At 43.5% G+C, this 23,587-nt stretch overlaps 1 protein-coding gene across 1 annotated transcript in view; it reads right to left on the minus strand.

Annotated features, from left to right (window-relative positions):
* The window catches only part of LOC119179066 (pancreatic lipase-related protein 2), a 42,962-nt gene extending 36,510 nt beyond the window's left edge, over positions 1–6,452 (minus strand). The window contains exons 1-3 of the mRNA XM_075868299.1: positions 6,369–6,452; positions 5,277–5,410; positions 1,799–1,906 (exon numbers count right to left, since the gene is read on the minus strand). Of these exons, the coding sequence (XP_075724414.1) occupies positions 1,799–1,906; positions 5,277–5,410; positions 6,369–6,417 (291 nt within the window). The 5' untranslated portion in view covers positions 6,418–6,452. The remainder of the gene's footprint in view (positions 1–1,798; positions 1,907–5,276; positions 5,411–6,368) is intronic.
* Positions 6,453–23,587: the final 17,135 nt, after the last annotated feature.

The raw sequence follows: 23,587 nt of genomic DNA on the forward strand, positions 1-23,587 counted from the left end.
AACATGCCATGCAATGGCTATGATGGGACGAGAACGCGTACAGAAAGAGGGGGAGAGAGAAAGAAAAAGTGATATCGAGAAATAAAAAAATATATGGTGTCATCCATTGGCAGATTTGGAGCACTTCCTGTAATGCTTTCTTCTGCTCCATTCGGAGCACGCCTATTTGATTGACGGATCGGGAGTGCTCCCTGTATATTCCATTGGCATATACGAAGCAGCTCCATCGTGAGATCCACTTCACGGAACAACTTTTTCTACTCCGCCAAAATCGTCACAAGCGCCCTGTGCCTTGAAAGGGTGCCATTTCGGCGCGCCAACGGACGCCGGTCGTGTCAGTTGCGCCTCGCGTCGAAGCACACGTTTTACTATAATGCCGTCGCTGTTGCCAGCGTGCCCACTCAACCAAGAGACACACGGGCATCGCGTTCCATTCTTACGCTGTGCTTTGCTCCAGAAGGAGCGCGTGCGTTAGATTTGTAGATTACCTTTTGTTGCCCTCCGCCAGATGATGATGAAAACATGTTATTGTGAAAATTCAAGAAAAATGGGGAGGGTCCCTGTTCCAGGACACCTATGGTAACCTCTGCGACAGCGCAGGCTCTGAGAATGAGGGCCCAGCAGACCTCGGGGGCGTCGTCACGAAGGGTGCCTTCCCACCACTCTGGGGTACGGCTGGACCGAAGAATTTAAGGGAGGGGAGGAAAGTAGTTGGCGGAGCACTGTACGGTAACGCCAGAGTAGAGTGCTCCGACGCAGAGTTTGTGGGTCACTCCTATTCCGCCAATGGATGACGCCGAAAGAAATTCTCAGCGAGGCCGAATTTGCCATCGCGTACCCACAATGAAAAGGTGAGTGTCGTAACATCGGCTATCCAGGCTAAGCGAGTGACACCTGAATAGATAGGGATCAATAGGGATCACGTCGAGACAGATAGGCCTAGCCTCTCCAAGAGGTCTTGGGCCCACCAGACTGTCCATAAAGTTGTGCTTTTAAATAAGGTTCTCGTAGCGGAGTCACTTTTGAAAAACAAATAACTCTACCAGCGTATACAAAGGCAACTACGTCCTACTCCTTATAGGAAAAAAAAAATTGTGGAGGAGGAGGGCAGAAAAAGACAAGCAAGGAAAGGGAAGCTTTTCATAGTATCGTTCGGCCAGACGTGCGAAAGCAAGTGAGGATGAAGGAAAAGAGTAAATATAGAATATAAATACTAAAAATAAAAATGAAGAGAAATAGAAAGAAATAAACGCAGGAAAAATAGAGGGAAATTTACTGAAAGAAAGGAAGCAAGCGGTAAAGAGCTAAAGCGAAGCAGAAGGAATAGAAATACAGCCCAAAAAAAAAAAGAGAAAGAAATATAGGAAAACGGAAATTGAGAAAAAGATGAGTGAACAGGAAGAACGGAAGAAAGAGAAGAAGAAGAACGAGCAAAGAAGGCCATTCAATTCTGAGGTTCCTTCACTCTTGGTGCTAAAGTTATCTTCGTTCTTGCGTCTGAATGTGCAAACTCGGTTTCGCTATCAAACCAAAGTTCTGCTTCATGTCCTCGCAGGGAAGCTAAATTTGTCGCACTGTTAGCATTCTACTTGCAACGTGCGCCTAGAGCCCTGCAGTCAATATGAAAGACTTAAACAGCTTAAAAAAGCGACCAAAGTTGAAACAAAAGAAGCTCAAGGGAATGCCCCGTTTTGCATTTGCCTATGCCCCGCATTTTTTTACGACTACAATATTTTATTTTCTATGCCGCGGCACACAGTAAGTGACCCCACAAGAAACTTGAGCATTACCACATTACCTCACTGATTAGTTGCTCCTTGAATCCCTCGTAGAACCATTTGAACGCGACAAAGCGTTTCGCTCGAGAGTGTCCTGCTTTCTCGGCGTGATGAGTGAGCCTGAGTGCCTGTGGTAGCGTGTATACATCAATTTAAAACCACGTATTAGAGCTGTTTTTCTCAATGATGGGTATTATGGATAAGCGCACGTGATGTTTAACGCATCGGCTCGTGCTGGTGAATATTTTCTTCATTGCACTGCCCTTGTAGAATATTTTTGCCTGATCGAAATGAGCAACAGTGCGGCATGCAACTTATGCTGCTGTGTAGAGGTGACTGAACATATTATGTGTCAACTATCCATTCTACTTTAACCGATGGCGTGCTCTAGTAGCCAAACTCTATCGTCATGATGCAAGAATACGAGTAGAGAACAAGATCTTGAGAGCTAGGCTTATGGTTTTGTTTATGCACAAGGCTACAAAAGCGTAATTTCGCTAAGTGAAGATGACCGGACTTCACGAGTCTTTGTAGACTACCATCACGAGCTCGTGTTTCGCGTGTTTCCAATAACTGCTCATTTTTTCTTTTTTTCCACTGTTGTCCCTGCTTATCTGCCTAATTCATTATTCCTTCCTTCTCCACAGTAAGTGTATGGTAGTCGAACGATCTAAAGCTTGGCTAACTTCCCTGCCTTTCTTTGTTTCTCTCCTTCCTTGCATAGTGTGCGCAAAATGTGCACCATGCAAACTTTACCCTTATTTCGAAGGCCTACTCACGGCGCAGCGTCTATCAGTATTTCACCTAACATAGTAAAAACAAAGATCTTTCAAACCTGCATTCTAACATTGGTACGCCAAGCTTTCATTCGTGACGTTACCTGTCTCTTGTTACAGAAAGCTCGATTTCTAATTCCACAGCATGAAGAATTCTAATAATATCATGCTGGTTGGTTTGAGTTGCCTTTTTTAGATGTGTGCAAACATTGACATGTCATCTCAAGTCACCTTTGAATGAGTGTCGGCTAGTGGCCAACAATCTCTAATGTATTATAGAAAACTGAAGATTTTATTGAAATTCAAAGCAACAACCACTAACTGAAATCTGCTGATGCAGTGAGTCACTGAGACCGAGAGACGATAAATTTTAATGAAGAAATACAAGCTGTTTCACCAGAGCCGCTTCAAGATCTCTTGCCATGATAATAAGGTGTTTCTTGTAGTCAAGAGCATGCGCTTTGTGGGCACATCAATAGCAGGAGTGGGAACGCATTGAAAAGCTGTTTTTGTTCCACCTGATTAAACAGAAGTTTTCTGGTTTCTCCGACAGTATAAGAGATCATCTTTTTTTGAGATAAAGAGCTCAGTGAAGTATTTTAGAAACCCTATAGACCTATGAAATCTGAGGTGAGTTCTTATTTGGCGCTAGCAGTTCAACAGTATCCCAGACTATTCCCTTGCCTTGCTCGCTGGAGTCATGACGGGTGTAAGTGATATAGCCTTCTTTAAAATAAAGATGCTCTTTCTTTTGAACCTGAACATCGCTGAACGTTTGAGAGAAAAACTGGGTGTAAGGACGTTAGCGTTCGTTTTAGCCAACGCTCGCTAACGAAGTTGCGTCATTGGCATTTGTCACGCTTTAGATATTCATCATGTCAAGTTCTTAGAATTCTCGTACACTGGCTATTCGAAAGTAGAATAGCATTATTCAATTATTTGATAATCCATTCAAGCTCCAAACAGGAATGTTCACACACCTCCACTTTTTTTTTCGCAAACATTGGTACATGTAAAAAGGTGACTCACTAACACAACAGGTGACTTGTGGACTATATGATAGTCTTCAACAACTCACGTGTCGTTGTTTTTGCAAAAGTAACTAGTAAAATTACAATATCAATGAAAAAACAATAATAGGATTACTCGTGTTGTATGACAGCTATGGTTAGTGAAAATGTGTGGTGCCCGGAACAACCTTTGCCTTGCATAAGAGTTGCAGCAGCAAAGTGAAAAACAAGCAGAAAAATCTACAAGTAGGTGCATGGGCGGACACATTCACTTAGACACAGTCTTTAAAAAAAATGTTGTCCGCTCAACAAAGTAACTCTCAAAAGACCAGTATTCACGTCAACAATAAGTTCACACTGTGATGTTCTATAAGCGACGCACTGCTATTCCCGGCAAATCGGCGTACAGCCACTCCTGGAGTCGCAATCACCGCCTCCCGGTCACTCCGCTGGGCGACCGGAGTGAAAGGGATATTGGGTTACCGTTTCCCTTCAAGAGGGACGCAGCGCACGAATCGTGCATTCCGCGAACAGGCGTCGTTTTGCAAAAAAAAAAAAATAAAGCAGTTCGTACCCAGCAGCCGAGCGGTGTGGTTCTTCCATCGGAACACCTCGAGAACCACGCAACGTAACACACACAAAACGTAACATTCCGCCACACGCATTGTCGAAGTCGATCATAAAACACTTGCAAACTGTCTGTGAAATGCTGCATTACTGCTGCAACATTTATGTTTTTCCAAACAATTGAGGCCTTAATATAAAAACTGTAGTGCCTAGAAATTTCTAGGCATCATACAAAAACACAATACACATGTATTCAGGCGGACCGGATGATAATAACAATGGGAACGATACTTTTATTTGATTTCTCTAAACATGACACTAGTGAGCACGTTTGAAATAAGTTTGGTAGGCCATGGGCTAACATCTTGCTAATATGCGTGTGACGAAACACTGATAAGTAAAGCAGAGATATTGTAGGCAGTGTTTAAAACAATGTCAAAAGAATGCATTAGAAATAAAATGTCAATGTCTATTGAAATTTCAATGCCTATTGAAATGTGATCTCGGCTGTGACGCTGTTTATTGTCACGTGAAAGGAAAAAAATAACTGCAACCCACCTTCATAAAGAGTAATGAGAGCAGCATGAACGACATTACTTGGCGTTTAGTTACGAAGGAGCCATCTTTACAAAAGCGTGGGTTTGCGCTCTCACTGTTGACATGATGCATCGAGGTAGCAGGTGCACGAAAATGATTAATGGGCAGTGACGCCAATCACTGGCACTGAAAAGGGACTAATTGCCTCGCAGTGAAAATCATGAGTCTTCACGGTTTAAAAGTGAAGGGTCTTATACTATTTATATATTATGGGAGAGAGAGAGAGAGAGGAATAGAAACCGCGATCTTAAAGTTTCTATGGCCGGGATCATACGCCCAGGGCTCCACTGATTTTTGCGCCCACCGAATGCAAGAGCGTGAGCTGCACTCTCGGGTCCAAGCTGGCGAGTTGTGTTTAGCGCTGCACAATCCTAGGCGTGAAAGGCTTGCCGAGATATAGGCCTGAGTCATTTGGTTTATGGTTGCACCCCCACGAGATGTTGCATAGAGTCGGCCTTCCACCACGTCTTCGAAACACGGCTGCGTGAAACAAACTGCCGGACATCGAGCGAAGGAAATATACGATAAGGAACGAGACTTTCACTTACGTTTCGTGCCTTCAGGCTATTTGCCTTGAGAAAGTCACGTTCATTCGATAATTTCTCGTGCGTAACTTGACCGCTATTTCCCAGGTGAGAACTGTTGTGCAGCGTACCTCCACCGGCACTAGGGCATAACAGCTCTGATAGCGACAGAAAAATGAAAAAAAGCTTAGCACGAAATCAGTATGCGAAATGACCTGTGTGATGGAGCTAATAGGCAAGAGAATTCAAGGGAGCAAATTGTATGCAGTGAAAACGCAAGGAAAAAACAACAAAATAAACAATTACTTCTGCTACATCAAAAGCAGTATTTATGTTATGAAACCGTCTTCCCCAGAAGAGAATCACAAGATGCGCAGCTCCGTCCAGGCAGGTTTGCTTAATTATGGAAGAGTGTTTTAGTGCTCTGCTACAATTCATGGCTACGTCAATGAAATAATCCAAAAATAGGTTTACACCTCATAATGTGTGAAAGTTTCTATGATTTATTTAAAAAGAAATACCTTCCCCTATGCTCTAATTGTCTCCGGTTGTTTATGAGAGTAGGGACCTATGGATTAACCGATAGGTACTACTAGATGGAACGGAAAACGGTTCAACATATAATTATTCTATGCTTCTATGAGGCGTATTTCTTTAAATGACGCCTTCAGACTGGGCATTCAAAATGGGATCGTAGCATAGGGTTATCTTCTTACAGAGTAAATCCAAGGTAGCTAACATTTACACGTCACCAGATTTTAAGGGTGCATACGCGAACCATTCAATTTTTACAGTCAGTCTATCGCATGCTTACAAGTGCCTTTGCAGCTACATTTTCCGACGCTACGTTATAGTGTGCATTACCCTGGTAATATTATCCACACATATGTCACTAAAGTCAAGATTACCAAAGTATTAGGTATCAACCAAAACTTTTCCTTAATCAGTTTTTGTAAAAACGTGTTTAAAACCGTATGTCAGATAAAGTTTGCTGTTATAATTCATATTAAATCAATATGCATGTTGGGAAATGTGATTATGCCTAGTTATAGTTTCTGTGAACAATGCTTTGCTTTTCAGTACTGTGTACAAAGGTAAAAAACAAGGCGTACATACGTGTCGAAAGAGCTACAAGTATTGCAAACGTTTCCAGATAAGCGCTCATAGCAGTTTTACATACGTTCCTTCTTCAGCTTCTGTAAAAGCAGAAATGAACTCAGGGGTAATAAAATCTCCCACAGCATGTAAAAGGACTTAGGCTGTGGCAAGTACTACTATTCTGCGATGAAAGTCTGAAGATTCATATCGAAAGAGCGCCCAGCAAAACAAACGCCACAAAAAAGTGCTTCACCAGAATCAGGTGCGTAGTATGAAACCATCAAGCTCACTTTTGTAAAACATGCCAAATCACCATCAAGATGCAGACTGATCATTTATTTATTAATTTTATTTATTCATTTATGAATACTGCAATCCCTACTACGGATTTTCGCAGAGTGGGTTACATGAATTACATGAATGCTCAATATCAAGACGAACAAATTTTCAAAACAGGAAGATAAAAACACACAAAAACAAAAGTACGCACATAGCAACCCAAAAATGCAAAAATTCGAACGTTTATGGGGACAGAGCTTAATTGCCATGCTATATTAAACACTGTTATTGAGGCTAGAAGAAAACAATGTCAAGGATGGCTGTAAAACTTCGGTGTTGGTTAGCTTGTTCCAGTCGTTTATAGTTTGTGGAAAGAATGAATATTTAAAGCAGCTGTTACGGGTTGCATAGGGTGTTATTGTGCGCTCATGCCTTTGCCGAGTTGCATAACCGGACGAAATTGAAAGAATTTTAGAAATTTTTATCTTGTGATGTCCCTTTATTATATGATATAGAAATTTTAGTCTAGCTAAGCGGTTTCTTTCTGTTAGTGTTGGTAGATTAGCTCGAGCTGAAAGTTCCGTAATTGAAGTGCGCCCGAAGCTGTTATAAATAAAACGAATGGCCTTTTTTGTACTCTTTCTAGCTTGTTAATATTAGTTTTGGTAAAGGGTCCTATATAATGGAAGCATATTCCAGAGTTGGTATAACTATTGTTTTATAAGCCAGAAGGCGGACGGAGGGGGTTGAGAGTTTCAATGCTCTTCTGAGGAAGAACAGTTTACGGATTGCAGTGTTAGTTACTGTATTATTGTGTTTCATCCAATTCCGGTCATCTGTGATCCATAAGCCAAGATACTTGTAATGTGGGACTTGGGAAAGTTTAGTATGGGTAGTAGAGTACTCGTATTCTAAAGGATTCCTCTTGGAAGTTATTTGCATAAACACTGTTTTTTAAAAGGTAATAGCCATTTGCCATTCATCACACCAGGAGGACACTTTTTGTAGAGCATCATTTGACACGTGTTGGTCTGCAGGACAGCGTATTTCGTTATAAAGTACACAGTCATCAGCGTAGAGTTTGATTTTAACAGGGATGCGATCAACAATAACATTAATAAACAGGAGAAAAAGAAGTGGTCCCTGCGCTGAGCCTTGCGGAACGCCAGAGTCACCAAGCTGTCTATGTGAGCAGGAATCAGCAAAAACAACAAATTGTTCACGTTTTGTGAGATATGCAAAAATCCAGTTAACTAATTGGGAATTGATTATTCTACCTATCTTATATATCAGTTTTGTGTGGGATACTTTATCAAAGGCTTTCGAAAAGTTCAAAAACATAACGTCAGTCTGTGTTCTACTATTTATTGATTTAGCAAAGTCATGTATTGTTTCAACTAACTGAGTGTTTGTCGAATAACTTTTCCTAAAACAATGCTGGAATTTCGTAAGAACGTTATGGTTGTCTAGAAATTCGGAGACATGACTGTAAATGATATGTTCCAGAATGTTGCATACCGTACATGTAATGAAATTGGACGATAGTTTTTAACGGAGTTCTTATTTCCGGTCTTGTGAACTGGTTTAATTCTAGTGGTTCCCCAGTCTCTTGGTATTTCTTCATTTTGTAAAGACTTGCAAAAAACAACATAAAATTATTTTGACACCCACTCAGCGTACCTTTTCAAGAAGCTATTATGAATATCATGAGGCCCTGGTGATTTTTTGGCATCAAGCTTTAGCAGAAGATTAAATATACCACTTTCAGAAACAATGACGTCAGACATCGGTAGTAGGGATGCATGAAACACAGGTGATATACCATTATCTTGGGTGAACACCGATTTTAAATGGTTGGTAAAGGCATGGAAAATTTTTGCACTATCGTGAGTTAGGCAGCCATCAACTTCAAATGCATCACATTCAGTGGAGTGGGGATAAATTGAACGCCAAAATTTTTCGAAAGACGTGGTTATAAAGCTTGGTAATTATTCACCGTAATAGCGCTTTTTATCAGCAGCTACTTGGTTTTTAATTTGTAAAGAAAGCTTCGATATTTCTTGCATTATAAATGATGTTCTGTTGTTGGTTAACCTTTTCTTTAAGCGCTTCAGTCGCCTTTTAGGTTGCAATGTCTCTCTCAAAATCCATGGGTTCTTACCTTTACATTTTTTTGTAATCTTGGGTACAAAACAATCGATACATTCATTCACAATCTGTTTAAATCTGTCCCAAAGGTGGTGTACATCTCAAGTACTATTGCAGAAATCATCAAAAGTAAAGGAAAGCAGGTCAATTATTGACACAACATCAGCCTGAGAGAAATTCGGAAATGACAAAATTGTACGATTATTGTTTATATAAGTATTAGCTAGGGTAAGCAACACGACCTTGTGGTCTGAAATTCCCGGAACTACTTCGCAGTAACTTTTGGCACTAATGGATTCACTTACTAGAAAGAGATCTAGCACTGATTTGCAATTTTCTTGAATCCTGGTGAATTCTGTTACAATTTGAAACAGGTCAAAAGTGAACGCAATGTTTAAGTTAGCTACCCGCATAAAACACTGTCAGCTGACCACGTTCAAAAGAAGACTGGGGTAGGCAAGGCGTTAGGTGATGTCAAACTATTTTCGCGTGGTTTGATGCGGTGAGAAGCTTCTTATATATCTGTCTTTTTCTTGCTTCGTTCACAAAGTGCGTCCCATTATTTGAACTGTATTGATAATGTGAAAGTTCTAGTGGGCTGAATTTATGCAACTGACTCGTTTTTTTTAATATGAAACACATTCGTGTGCACAGCGCTTTCGCATTCGCCAATGTTCTTTTTATGCGCTAATCATTTGCTTTCTTTTCTTTTACCATATTAAAAATTTCGTTTGGCAGCCTTATATATACTTGATTTGGAGGGAGTTTCACTGCCTGTTTTTTTTTTCTTTACGATTCTTTACTACATAATACCCTCGTTTAGGTTGATGTATTAAGTGATTAGTTGCTTTTTTATGGCAGCATGCTTGTTCATTTTGTCTGGATTTGTGGGTGATAAATTGTATGTAAACCTTGCATTTTATGCAGCTGGATTTGGTGAGCATTTTTATTTGTATACTCTCACCTACTTGATTGATTTGATCGCACATGCGCTTACTCATGCAATAGTGGTTTCACATACTATTACTCGATGCGTGAATCTTTGGTTGTATACTGTACTAAGACTATCTGTCCTTTCCTTTCTATATTTCCCACTGCTTTAAAGTAAATATAATAAAAAATAAAAATGAAATGTTTTATTTATTAGCAACTTGGCAATTACATGTTACCGTTGTACTTCTCAGTTTTCAAACTATGGTACCTCTTTTTGTACTTAAAATTAACAAAAAATGAGAACCAGAAACTTTTTTAATGAAAAAACTAAGGAACCATGCGTTTCACTCACTTGCCTGACTGAATGCACCCTGGAGACGCAGTAGCCCAGATAACGTCAGATGCGGAATGCGAAGTGTCTTACCATTGACGCTCAGAGCCACTCTGACCAGCCAATAGTTTCTGCCGCGTGCACAACACACAGTAGACTTCATCAAGAAGGTATGCTCCCAATTGAGAAAAAAGTTTCCAATCTGCGAATATCTAGTGCATCGTGAATGCCGTCTCAAATAACAGGTAGCAACATCTACGCAGAAGCTTGCTGAAAGGGTTCAAACAAGCGCGTTCCTGAAAGAACGGGCTGCGCCTAACAGTCGCAGGTGTCGCGCGCCGATGCTCGTAAAGTATTTTGACAAACGCACGGGACACCTGCGGCTGCTCAATCGGCAACTCAGTAGATTGAACTCTCACGGTGTGGCTACGGCGAGAAAATGCCTTGAGAGGCCACTGATAATGTGCCCATTGACTTGCGCCGAAGTCCTTACTCGTTAGCTACGGATCCTAATGAAGTTATTGAAACAGCATATTAACCATATAGCAGTGGGCTCACGCTGAAGCATGAGCAAGTATAAATAGAGGGTGTTTAACGGCGCAAGGTGTGCTCACGACCAAATAGCAGCTAGGTAAAAGAGATTGCATGAAGGCGGCATCATCATCATCATCATCAGCCTGACTACGTCCACTGCAGGACAAAGGCCTCTCCCATGTTCCGCCAGTTAACCCGGTCCTGTGCTTGCTGCTTCCAATTTATACCCGCAAACTTCTTAATCTCATCTGCCCACCTAACCTTCTGTCTCCCCCTAACCCGCTTCCCTTCTCTGGGAATCCAGTCAGTTACCCTTAATGACCAGCGGTTATCCTGTCTACGCGCTACATGCCCTGCCCATGCCCATTTCTTCTTCTTGATTTCAGCTATGATATCCTTAACCTCCGTTTGTTCCCTAATCCACTCTGCTCTCTTCTTGTCTCTTAAGGTTACACCTACCATTTTTCTTTCCATTGCTCGCTGCGTCGTCCTCAATTTAAGCTGAACCCTCTTTGTAAGTCTCCAGGTTTCTGCTCCGTAGCTAAGTACCGGCAAGATACAGCTGTTATATACCTTCCTCTTGAGGGATAGTGGCAATCTACCTGTCATAATTTGAGAGTGCTTGCCGAATGTGCTCCACCCCATTCTTATTCTTCTAGTTACTTCAATCTCGTGGTTCGGCTCTGCGGTTATTACCTGCCCTAAGTAGACATAGTGTTTTACCACTTCAAGTGCACTATTACCTATCTCGAAGCGCTGCTCTTTGCCGAGGTTGTTGTACATTACTTTTGTTTTCTGCAGATTAATTTTAAGACCCACTTTTCTGCTCTCCTTGTCTAACTCCGTAATCATGAGTCGCAATTCGTCCCCCGAGTTACTCAGCAATGCAATGTCATCGGCGAAGCGCAGGTTACTAAGGTATTCTCCATTGACTCTTATCCCTAACTGTTCCCATTCTAGGCTTCTGAAAACCTCCTGTAAGCACGCGGTAAACAGCATTGGGGAAATTGTGTCCCCCTGCCTTACACCCTTCTTGATTGGTATTCTGTTGCTTTCTCTATGAAGCACTATGGTAGCAGTTGATACCCTGTAGATTTCTTCCAGTATGTTTATATATACTTCATCTACGCCCTGATTCCGCAGTGTTTGCATGACGGCTGATATTTCTACTGAATCAAACGCCTTCTCGTAATCTATGAAGGCTATGTATAGTGGTTGGTTATACTCTGAGCATTTCTCTATTACCTGATTGATAGTATGAATGTGGTCAATTGTTGAGTAGCCTGTTCGAAATCTTGCTTGTTCCTTTGGTTGATTGAATTCTAATGTTTTCTTTACTCTGTTAGCAATTACCTTTGTAAATAGCTTGTATACTACAGAGAGCAAGCTGATCGGCCTGTAATTCTTCACGTCCTTGTCATCTCCTTTCTTATGTATTAAGATGATGTTAGCGTTCTTCCAAGACTCTGGTACTCTTCCCGTCAGGAGACACCTCGTAAACAGGGTGGCTAGTTTTTCTAACACAATCTGTCCTCCATCTTTCAGCAGATCTGATGTTACCTGATCCTCACCAGCAGCTTTGCCCCTTTGCATGCTCTCCAAAGCTTTTCTGACTTCTTCTATCATTACTGGTGGGGTGTAATCTGGGTTACTGCTAGTTCTTATAGTATTAAGGTCGTGGTTGTCTCGGCTACTGTACAGATCGCTGTAAAACTCCTCCGCTATCTTAACTATCCTATCCATATTGGTAGTTATTTTGCCTTCTTTGTCCCTTAGTGCATACATCCGACTTTTGCCTATCCCAAGTTTCCCCTTCAATGCTTTGACACTTCCTCCGTTTTTCAGAGCGTGTTCAATTCTCTCCATGTTATACCTTCTTACATCGCATACTTTACGTCTATTAATCAACTTCGAAAGCTCTGCCAGTTCTATTTTGTCTGTTGTACTTGACACTTTCATGATTTGACGCTTCTTCATTAGGTTCTTCGTTTCCTGTGAAAGCTTGCCAGTGTCCTGTCTAACTACCCTGCCTCCAACTTCCACTGCACACTCCATAATGATACTCGTCAGATTATCATTCATTGTATCTACGCTAAGGTTGGTTTCCTCACTGAGAGCCGAGTACCTGTTCTGCAGTGACACTCTGAATTCCTGTACTTTCCCTCTCAGTGCTAGCTGATTGATTGGCTTCTTGCGTATCAGTTTCTGTCGTTCCTTCTTCAAGTCTTGGCGAATTCGAGACCGTACCATTCCATGGTCACTGCATCGTACCTTGCCAATCACTTCCACATCCTGCACGATTCCAGGGTGTGCACTCATTATAAAGTCTATTTCGTTCTTATTTTCGCCATTAGGGCTCCTCCATGTCCACTTGCGGTTTTCTCGTTTTCGGTAGAAGGTATTCAAAATCCGTAAATTATTGCGTTCTGCGAATTCTACTAGTAGCTCTCCTCTGGCGTTTCTAGTACCGATGCCATAATCTCCTACTGCCTGGTCTCCAGCCTGCTTCTTCCCTACCTTTGCATTAAAGTCGCCCATCACTATAGTATACTGTGTTTTTACCTTACTCATTGCCGATTCCACGTCTTCATAGAAGCTTTCAACTGAAGCGTCATCATGGCTGGATGTAGGCGCGTAAGCCTGTACTACCTTCATCTTGTATCTTTTATTCAGTTTAATTACGATACCTACCACCCTTTCATTAATGCTATAGTATTCCTCTATGTTGCCAGCTATGTTTCTGTGAATTAGGAACCCCACTCCCAGTTCTCTTCTGTCTGCCAAGCCCCTGTAGCAAAGGACGTGCCCATTCTGTAGCACCGTATAGGCCTCATCTGTCCTCCTAACCTCACTGAGCCCTATTATATCCCATTTAACACCCCCTAGCTCCTCGAATAGTACAGCTAGACTTCCCTCACTAGATAAGGTTCTAGCGTTAAACGTTGCCAAGTTCAGGTTCCAATGGCGGCCTGTCCGGATCTAGAGATTCTTAGCACCCTCTGCTGCGTGCAGATCTGACCGCCGCCGTGGTCAGTTGCTTCGCAGCTGCTGGGGACTGAGGGCCGTGAGTTATTTGACGTAAGCATGTGGGAGGTAGTGGCCAGATACTGCACCAGGGTGGCCAATCCTTCTCTGGTGAGGGAGTGCGTTCTCGGCGGTGTTTGCCGGTGAGGCCGCACCCCAGGCCTCTTAATGCAGTTCCATCAACACGCGGTTTTTTTTTTTAATCCGGTTGGGAACTGCGCGGTACCGGGATTTCAACCACGGACCTCTTGCATGCGAGGCGGATGCTCTAACCACTACGCCATCGCCGCCTTTTGAAGGCGGCAATACAAGAATAAATGGGACAGATTTTTTAGAATTATAGCATTGAAGTTAGAAAGCAACCAATAATAATGTGGCAGCTGTAACGGGGTAATAGTGGGCTAAATAATGATGAATGTGTGTTAGTAGATCTAAATGCACTGTTTCTTCGTTTGTTGGGCGGAACAATCGAAGAAAAACAAAAACAGAGAGGCTTTACTTATCTACGTGTGGCGGGGTTTAGGTACCGTGTCAGATACAAATAAGCAAATGTGCGCATACAGGTCTCAACTTCATGATGATGAGTCGTGTCTAATGGCAAAAGAAAGATTGATAGATAGATATGTGGGGTTTAACGTCCCAAAACCACCTTATGATAATTAAAGACGCCGTAGTGGAGGGATCCGGAAATGTCGACCCCCTTGGGTTCTCTAACGTGTACCAAAATCTGAGCACATGGGCCTAAAAAATTTACGCCTTCATCAGAAATGGCAAAAGCGTGGTCTCTACCAAGAAAGCGCCATGACAGTGTCAATTAGTGAAATACGTTTGATTTGTTTGCACTAGAGTAACTATGCTATGCCGTGACAGCCGTGAGGAGAGCAAAAACAAAACAAAACAATAAAAACCCACCAACATATATACTCTGATATATACTGTGGTCATGATTGGTAAAGGTGGAGGACCCTTGAAGTGATAATGCTGTGTGGCTGTATAATGGCCTAAGATCACTTGTTTTATAGACATGTAAGTTATATTGTATATATACAATCAATTCATGATAATAATACGTGGTGTGGTCAGTGAGTATCTACTGTGCACGAGATTATTACATGAAAACTGCAGAGAGTTGTACATAGCAATGCTGCCTTACCTCTCTCATTATTCACAGGGACCAAAAAGCAAGTGGTCTATTTTGAATTAGCTGCTGCAGCAAAAGCCTTTTTTTGAAGAGGCCATGCTTTAAGTTGCGCAGTTTTGTGAACATTCCTAATCTACACGTGCTACAGTCTTGAGTTTACAGCTTATTTAAGAAGCCTGTTTCATCTAAGAAGTATCATCACCTAACATTAACATTAGGTGCTAGGGTATGTCAATCAATCAGTTTTAATCAGTTTATTATTATTATTCGTAACAAAAATGGAGCTTAAGACCCCAGAACTCGGCACGAGTTGTGGAAGGGTTCTCTGTGGAATTTTAAATATATATATATATATATATATATATATATATATATATATATATATATATATATATATATATATATATATATATATATATATATATATATATATATATATATATATATATATATATATATTGAAAAAGGGTTTATTGGCGACTGTTGCGACGGTGGTCCTACAATAAAACACGATCGGGAATGAGCAACGGTCAAGCAGATGCCGGCGATGATCAGCACGAGCCGAGCGAGCGAAGCCCAGGACCCAGTACCCAAACGGAGGCGATGTTGCTTGCCAACGATGCGTTTTCTTCTTCACAATTCTCCCCCGCCGAAAAAGAGCCATCCTGGCGACCTAAGAGTCTGGAGGCAGAGGGCTATAATATGGCTTAAGGCGGGCGACGTGGACGATGTCACGTCCATGCCGGCGCATGTCGTCAGAAGGGGAAAGTGGCTCAATGAGAAAATTCACCGGTGAGGTTTGCTCCAAAACGCGGTAAGGATCCTCGTACTTCGGGACTAGTTTTGAGGAAAGGCCGGGGCTTTGGTAAGGAACAGCCACAGCCAGCCATACAAATGATCCCGGGGAATAGCTGTGGCTTCGTGAAGAGCCGGCGTTGTTTTCTTTCTGGCGCTGCTGTTCTTGTGACGTAAAGGTGCGTGCGAGTTCACGGCACACTTCCGCTTTTCGGGCAGCTTCGGACACAGATGGGCATTCGGATGCGTCAGGACGGTATAGAAGGAGAGTGTCGATGGTGTGGGATGGTTCGTGTCCATAAAGGAGAAAGAAAGGTGAAAATCCAGTGGTGGACTGTGCCGCGGTGTTGTATGCGAACGTGACGAATGGAAGAATGCGATCCCAGTTAGTATGATCAGATGTCACATACATCGCGAGCATATCGCCCAGTGTGCGGTTAAATCTCTCCGTGAGCCCGTTAGTCTGCGGATGGTATGCCGTGGTCTTGCGATGAACAACATGGCATTCAGAAAGCAGAGCCGTGACGACTTCTGATATGAAGGCTCGTCCTCGGTCACTTAGTAGTTCTCGAGGAGCACCATGTCGTAGTATGAATCGATGGAGGACGAAGGACGCTACGTCCGGCGCAGTGCCACTTGGAAGGGCGGCGGTCTCAGCGTAGCGTGGTAAATAACCCTCAGCGACTATGATCCATCGATTTTCATCTGATGTTGTTGGTAGAGGGCCATAGAGATCAATTCCGATTCGATCGAAAGGTTTGGCAGGGCACGGAAGCGGTTGAAGTGCACCGGACGAGTGAAAAGGCGGTGATTTGCGGCGTTGACATTCAGGGCAGCCCATAACGAATTTTCGAACAAAATTATACATTCCGCGCCAGTAGAAGCGACGGCGAATGCGTTCGTAAGTTTTGAAAACTGCAGCATGGCCACACTGGGGATCGTCGTGAAAGGTGGTACATATTTGTGATCGCAAGCAGCGGGGGACAACCAAGAGCCACTTACGACCTTCAGGGGCATAGTTGCGTCGGTGTATCAGCCGATCACGAATGGCGAAATGAGCAGCTTGACGTCGGAGAGATCGTGATACCGCAGTGGTTGACGATCCAGAGAGACAGTCAAAAAGGGAAGCGATCCATGGGTCCTTGTGTTGTTCACTGGCAAACGAGTCGAAATCGAGAGATGCGATGGAGTCGGTACCAGTGGTGCCGCAGGCCGAGTCGGGAGGTAGAGGCGAACGGGACAGGGTGTCGGTGTCAGAATGCTTGCGTCCGCTGCGATAGATCACGCGAATGTCGTACTCCTGGATTTGCAGTGCCCACCGAGCTAGGCGGCCAGAAGGATCTTTCAATGTGGCGAGCCAACAAAGTGCATGGTGGTCCGTTACCAGGTCGAATGGGCGACCGTGCAAATAAGGGCGGAACTTGCGAAGCGCCCACACCAGCGCTAAGCACTCATTTTCAGTGACGCTGTAATTGGCCTCAGCTTTAGTGAGCGTGCGACTCGCATAAGCGACGACATATTCGGAGTAGCCCGGCTTGCGCTGGGTGAGGACAGCGCCAAGACCAACCCCGCTAGCGTCTGTGTGAACTTCCGTTGCAGCTGCTGGGTCGAAATGCCGTAGAATGGGAGGAGATGTTAGCAGATTACAGAGCATGGCGAACGCGGCGTCGCAGTCAGGAGACCAGGATGAAAGGTCTGCGTCACCGCGTAGGAGGTTGGTCAGTGGTGACATGATCGACGCAAAATTTCGAACGAAGCGCCGGAAACACGAGCATAGTCCGATGAAACTGCGTAATTCTTTCAGTGTAGTAGGTTTCGGGAACTCGGTGACTGCTCGCAGTTCTGCAGGGTCGGGTAGAACACCATGCTTGGACACGATGTGCCCTAAGATGGACAGCTCTCGCGCAGCGAAGCGGCACTTTTTGAGGTTCAGTTGGAGCCCAGCGTTGGTAAAACACGTCAGAACCAGTTGGAGCCGAAGCAGATATGTAGGAAAATCGGGAGAGAAAACGACAATGTCGTCGAGGTAGCATAGACACACAGACCACTTCAGTCCACGCAGTGTGTTGTCCATGAGTCGTTCAAACGTGGCAGGGGCATTACAAAGCCCAAAAGGCATTACATTAAATTCATACAGGCCATCTGGTGTAATGAACGCAGTTTTCTGGCGATCAGATTCTGCCATAGGGACCTGCCAGTATCTAGATCGTAAGTCTAAGGAGGAGAAGAATTCGGCTCCTTGGAGGCTGTCAAGGGCGCCGTCAATGCGCGGTAATGAATAGACGTCTTTCCGCGTCACCTTGTTTAATCGCCGGTAGTCGACGCAAAATCGAATTGATCCATCCTTCTTTTGAACTAGAACGACAGGAGATGCCCAAGGACTGTGCGATGGTTGAATAACGCGACGACGTAGCATCTCTTCGACCTGGTCGTTGATGAGGTGACGTTCTGCAGCAGAGACACGGTACGGTCTTTGACGCAATGGCTGGTGCGAACCGGTGTCAATGTAGTGGTGCACTGCCGAAGTACGACCCAATTGCGGCTGAGAAACGTCGAACAAATTCGCGAAGTGCTGGAGGAGATTAAGAAGCTTGGCGCGTTCTTGAGCAGTTAAGGTGTCGGCGATGGAACTCGAGAAGGTGTCACTCGACGAGCATTCCAGTGGGGAAAGGGCATGAAGTTCAGTAGAGGCGTTACTGCACGATTCGTCTGGCATGTTAAGGAGTAAAGAAGAATCAAGGTAATCCAATCGACCGAGACATTCGCCGGCAAGTAGCGTAAGCGGTGCTAAAAGGGGGTTGTGGATGAAAATATTGCTTCGGCCAGCATTGACGTCAAGTGTAGCGAAAGGCAAAGAAACGGCTCTGCGGCTCATGAAAATGTCGGAAGGTGTAAACATTACCGTAGCATCGTTATGGTCATCGCAGCATACCGGGACAACGGCAAGAGAGGCTGGCGCAATTTCAGTGTCCTCACGCACGACAAGTTTTGGTGACCGCTGAAGGGTTTCGTGCAAAGGTTCGTCACACAGGTGCGAAAATTGAACTTCAGCGCGTGCGCAGTCGATGATGGCATGATGATTTGACAGAAAGTCCCACCCGAGGATAACGTCATGCGAGCACACCGAAAGGACGATGAACTCAACAACGTACATAGAGCCTTGGATGAATATGCGGGCCGTACAGGTGCCGAGAGGTCGAACTAGTTGTGCGCTAGCTGTACGAAGCGATAGTCCAGAGAGCGGCGTGGACACTTTGCGTAGGGAGCGGCAGAGCTGGGCGGCTATAACAGAAACGGCAGCACCTGTGTCGACGAGGGCAAAGGTAGAAACACCATCGACAGATATGGCGACGACGTTAGCTGGTGAAGTGCGAGAACTTGAGCATTTCGACGATGGCGCAGTTCTTGCCTCTGGAACTGTGGCGTTCAGTTTTCCCGGTTGGAGGAAGCGGGTCTAGGACGCATTGGGGACAGTGATCGCCTGCGAGGAGATGGGGAGCGGGGAGAGTGAGTCTATAGTGAGGGCTGGGGTGACCGAGACTCAGGAAAGTTAGTGTATCCATACTGCGGTGATGGATAGGGAGCAGGTATGTGCATGGGCTGTGGGTCATACAGTAACGGCCGAGTAGCGTCGTGGAGTGGTTGGAAGCGACGGCGACAATATTGTGCCACGTGTCCTGGAGTACCGCAGGCGTAGCAGATCGGTCGATTGTCAGGAGTGCACCAGGAATTGCTGACTCGTGGTGCGGCCCAAGGTGTCGAAAAAGGGGAGGAGTGGGGAGCAACTGAAGGCATGGGTGGCAAATGCTGCTGGCGGGGTCTGCTGCGTACCACCTGGGCATAAGTAAGAGGCGCGGCCACGGGCTGCATAGCCGGCGCATGGGCAACAGGCATGGCCACAGACTGCTGGTGGGCAGCGGCGGGAACAGCCTGAGCTACCTCTTCGGCAATAACGTCGCGGAGTGGTGAGGGCAGACGAGAGGACGGCGGCTGCTGCGTGAAGGGAATCAACGACAGTTGCCGAGCTACTTCTTCACACACGAAGTCTTTAATCTCTTGCAGGGTTGGTGAGTGGTCGGGAACGGAAGTGAGACTAGAGAGCGAGTCGGCGTGTGAGGAAAATGGCCGAGTCAGGGCGCGCTGCTTGCTCAACTCGTCGAAACTTTGACACAAAGTGACAAGTTCCACAACGGTGGCAGGATTACGGGCCAGGAGCAGCTGATATGCACCATCATTTATCCATTTGAGGATGTTTTGAATCTTCTCCGACTCGGGCATGGTGACGTTCACACAGTTGCAAAGAGCAATAGTGTCTTCGATATAGCTGGTGAAAGATTCCGTTGGCTTTTGTGCGCGAGTCCGCAAGCGTTGTTCGGCTCTGGACTTGCGGACAGCGGGTCGGCCAAAAACGTCAGCAAACAACGTTTTAAAGATGGACCACGTCGTAATGTCGTTTTTGTGGTTGTTATACCACATTTCGGCCACGTCAGTGAGGTAAAAGATGACGTTAGTCAATTTGTCCGCGTCATCCCACTTGTTGTTTGCGCTCACCAGTTCGTAGTTAGCGAACCAGTCTTCCACGTCGGTCTCATCAGCTCCGCTACAGACCTTGGGCTCTCGCAAACGAAGAACGCCGGGGTTGCTGGGGGATGAAGTGGAAGGGCCAGGTTGCGCGTTGTTGGTAGCCATGATGGGAGGGAGCGTTCGGTTACGCAGCTCCAGGTTCAGGCGACGGCGAATGGCAGCACCCAGGTTCAGCCGACGGGGAATGTCAGCACCCTCCACCAATTGAAAAAGGGTTTATTGGCGACTGTTGCGACGGTGGTCCTACAATAAAACACGATCGGGAATGAGCAACGGTCAAGCAGATGCCGGCGATGATCAGCACGAGCCGAGCGAGCGAAGCCCAGGACCCAGTACCCAAACGGAGGCGATGTTGCTTGCCAACGATGAGTTTTCTTCTTCACAATATATATATATATATATATATATATAAGAAAAATACTGATAAAATATCCTATAAGTAGGTGTATGCGAAACAAAACAAAGTGAGTAAAATAAAACTATTCACAACGTAAAAAATATTATAAGAACAAAAGAATAACAACATAAAGCTAAATGGCACGAAAACTCCAAATGCAACAAAATTGTTTTTTTTTTTTGAAGATCTAGAGGAAGTGCAGGCGCAGTGAACTAGAAAAATGCTGAATGGGTGATGAAGTGATTTCTGTCGGAAGGGTAGTCCAAAGACTGGCTGCAGCCTTTATAAAAGAGAAGTCCCCATAAGCTTTGCGTGCTCGAGATATATTTAACAACGTTAATGAAGAAGAACGTGTTGGATAATGCGTGACATGTTGATGAAATTGAACTGACGGACTGTGTATAATATGTCTCTGAAATTTGTACGTAAGAATAGAAATGCGGAAAAGAATGCTATGATGCAGCGGTAAAATATTTATTAAGGGGTAAACAAATGATATATGATTCAATTCGCCGGCAAAAACAAATTATTCGCAAAACAGTATTTTGATCTACCTGAATATGCTGTAATGTTGTTGAATATGCGAGACCATTGACTGAAATACAATATGACAAGTGTGATTCAACAAAACTACGGCAAAGAATCAGAATGGTGCGTAGTGGAAACAGATACCGTAGCTTATAAAATTTCGGCATATTTTTGTAAATCTTCTTTGTTACATCTTGCACAAGATTGTGCCAAGTCAGATGTTCATTTATGACTAAGCCTAAGAATTTAGTTTCACTAACTTTTTCTAGAGAAACTACATCAAAAGCAACTTTTTGTCGTATAAGAGTGGCGCATTTTCGGCAGAGAAAATAATAAATTACTTTTTAAAAAAAATTGGAATTATTTCATTTGTGTGTAACCAGTAAGAGAGCCTGTTAAGAATGCGATTAGCTTTTTGGTATAAATTTTTTTCAGTCTTAGCCACTATGAAGATATTTGTGTCATCTGCGTATAAGACACATTCTTCCTGTGTGTCTTCATTCATGAAGACAATGAACAAAAAGGGACCTAATATTGACCTCGTCGGGAAAACGGAGCTTACGGCTTTTTTTTATCAGAATTTCGTCTATTGATGCACACATACTGTTGCCTATTCGTAACATAGCCTTTTATTAGCTCATTAGGAGTGCCTCGAATACCATAGACCTCTAGTTTTGACAGCAGTTGCTTGTCAATAACAACATCGAATGCTTTTGTCAAGTCTGTGAATATGCCTATAGTGAGGAGCTTATTTTCAATATTTTGCCTAATTTTTTTTCGTTAAGGTAAGCAAGGCCAGTTCTGTACTTTTGGCTTTAAGGTAGCCATGTTGCGCGCATGATAAGAGTCTGTTGGTGTCAAAATAAATGCTGATTCGCTTAAGAAGTAATTTCTCGATTACCTTAGATAGAGGGGAAAGCAAACTAATGGGCCAGTCAATCTCGATGAGTAGTTTGTTGTTTTTTTTATATACCGGTATTACTTTGCCAAGTTGCAAAACTGGTGGAAAACGCTGTGTTTGTTACGTTGACTAAGGGTTCTGCAAATAAATTCACATATGTTTCAACAGGGCTACAGGTAAGTCATCATTTCCTACAGAATTTGTATTTTTTAATGCTAGTACAGCACTTCGGACCTCAGTAGGGTCAGTAGGTGCCAGATAATTGAAGCTGCTTTGATGTTCAATTAAAGGTAAATCATCATTCGATTGAAAGTTGGCAAGTGTTTGCTTTGAGGTAAGTTCTGTTACGACATCAGTAAAATAACTACAACCTTTCCAGCCAGTGCTTATGGATTTGTTATGACAGTGCTACTATCAGTAATAGCTATCAAAGTACTTTGATATGTTACGTTATTCATTGCGGAGTTCAAAACTTTTCATATTTTAGAAATAATATTAGCGGCACGATAATTTGTGAATAATAATAATCGGCCTTCGCAATACGCACTAATTTTTCTAGACGTTTTTTATACATCTTGTATCAAATTTGCAAGTCTCATCTATAAGGATGAAGCTTAAGTTTTTCATGTAGATCATTCTTAAGATTTATACTTTAAGAGGTCTTGAGTAATCCATGGCTTTCTCTTTAAACCTTTCCTACCACCAGACACCATAGTGCAAGAGCTGCTGACGTGACCATGTAGTGTATTTATGAAAGCATAAAGTTGTTCTTCCAGTAGTAGTGGTACTATAAAAACTGTTCCATGTTTCTAAATTTAATTTGGACGTTATGGATTTGTAGTCATATACTTTACGGACATATTGTTCATTGTTAGCAGCAATTGACGAAGTGGATGCAGTAAGTATAGGCATATGGTTTGTTATATCAGCAGGTATTGTACCACTCGAAATGGCCGAGCATGAATATTTAGTTACTATGTGGTCTAGAGTAGTATGCTTGTTACCACTGTTCCGAGTTGGCGTATAATTAGTTGGGTTAGACCATGTGACGCCGAAAGATCGAAGTACTCGCAAGCTAGTTTGTTCTTGTCCGAGGTGTCAATGTTGAGGTCACCAGTGATAAAAATGTTTGTCTTATTGGTTACGTCTTATTCTAAAAACAACTGTAGTGCTTGAAAGAAATCTTTCCCCCGGTTTTGTGGCGATCTGTATATTACACCAACAAGCATAATTTTAGTCTTATGTGGTACGCAACTAATTTATGAGGAAATAGAAGGAATTTCTATGAAAAGTGATTCACAGCATTCATTGTAAAGCATAGGCCCCACCGTACTATGTACTTGATGTTGCCTATGGTGCACGGCTATACATAAGTATATATGGTGCACGGCCATACATATGTTGAACAGTTGCAGATGCATATATAACGAGTTGTTTGCACTTGCGTAACGATGCCAACAGGAACAGAAATATTAGCAACATCTGAACCGATAAGCTGATATGAAGCGCTGGTGCTCGTGAAGATAGAACCCCTGGACCCTGATACATAAATCAACTTCAGCAAATGACACCTAACTACAACTGACGAAACCCGACATGACCGCTGAGTCACAGAAGTACGTAAGTAATGTCTCAGAGCTTA

The sequence above is a fragment of the Rhipicephalus microplus genome, chromosome 7 (genome assembly GCF_043290135.1).
Source record: "Rhipicephalus microplus isolate Deutch F79 chromosome 7, USDA_Rmic, whole genome shotgun sequence".
Classification (NCBI taxonomy): domain Eukaryota; kingdom Metazoa; phylum Arthropoda; class Arachnida; order Ixodida; family Ixodidae; genus Rhipicephalus; species Rhipicephalus microplus.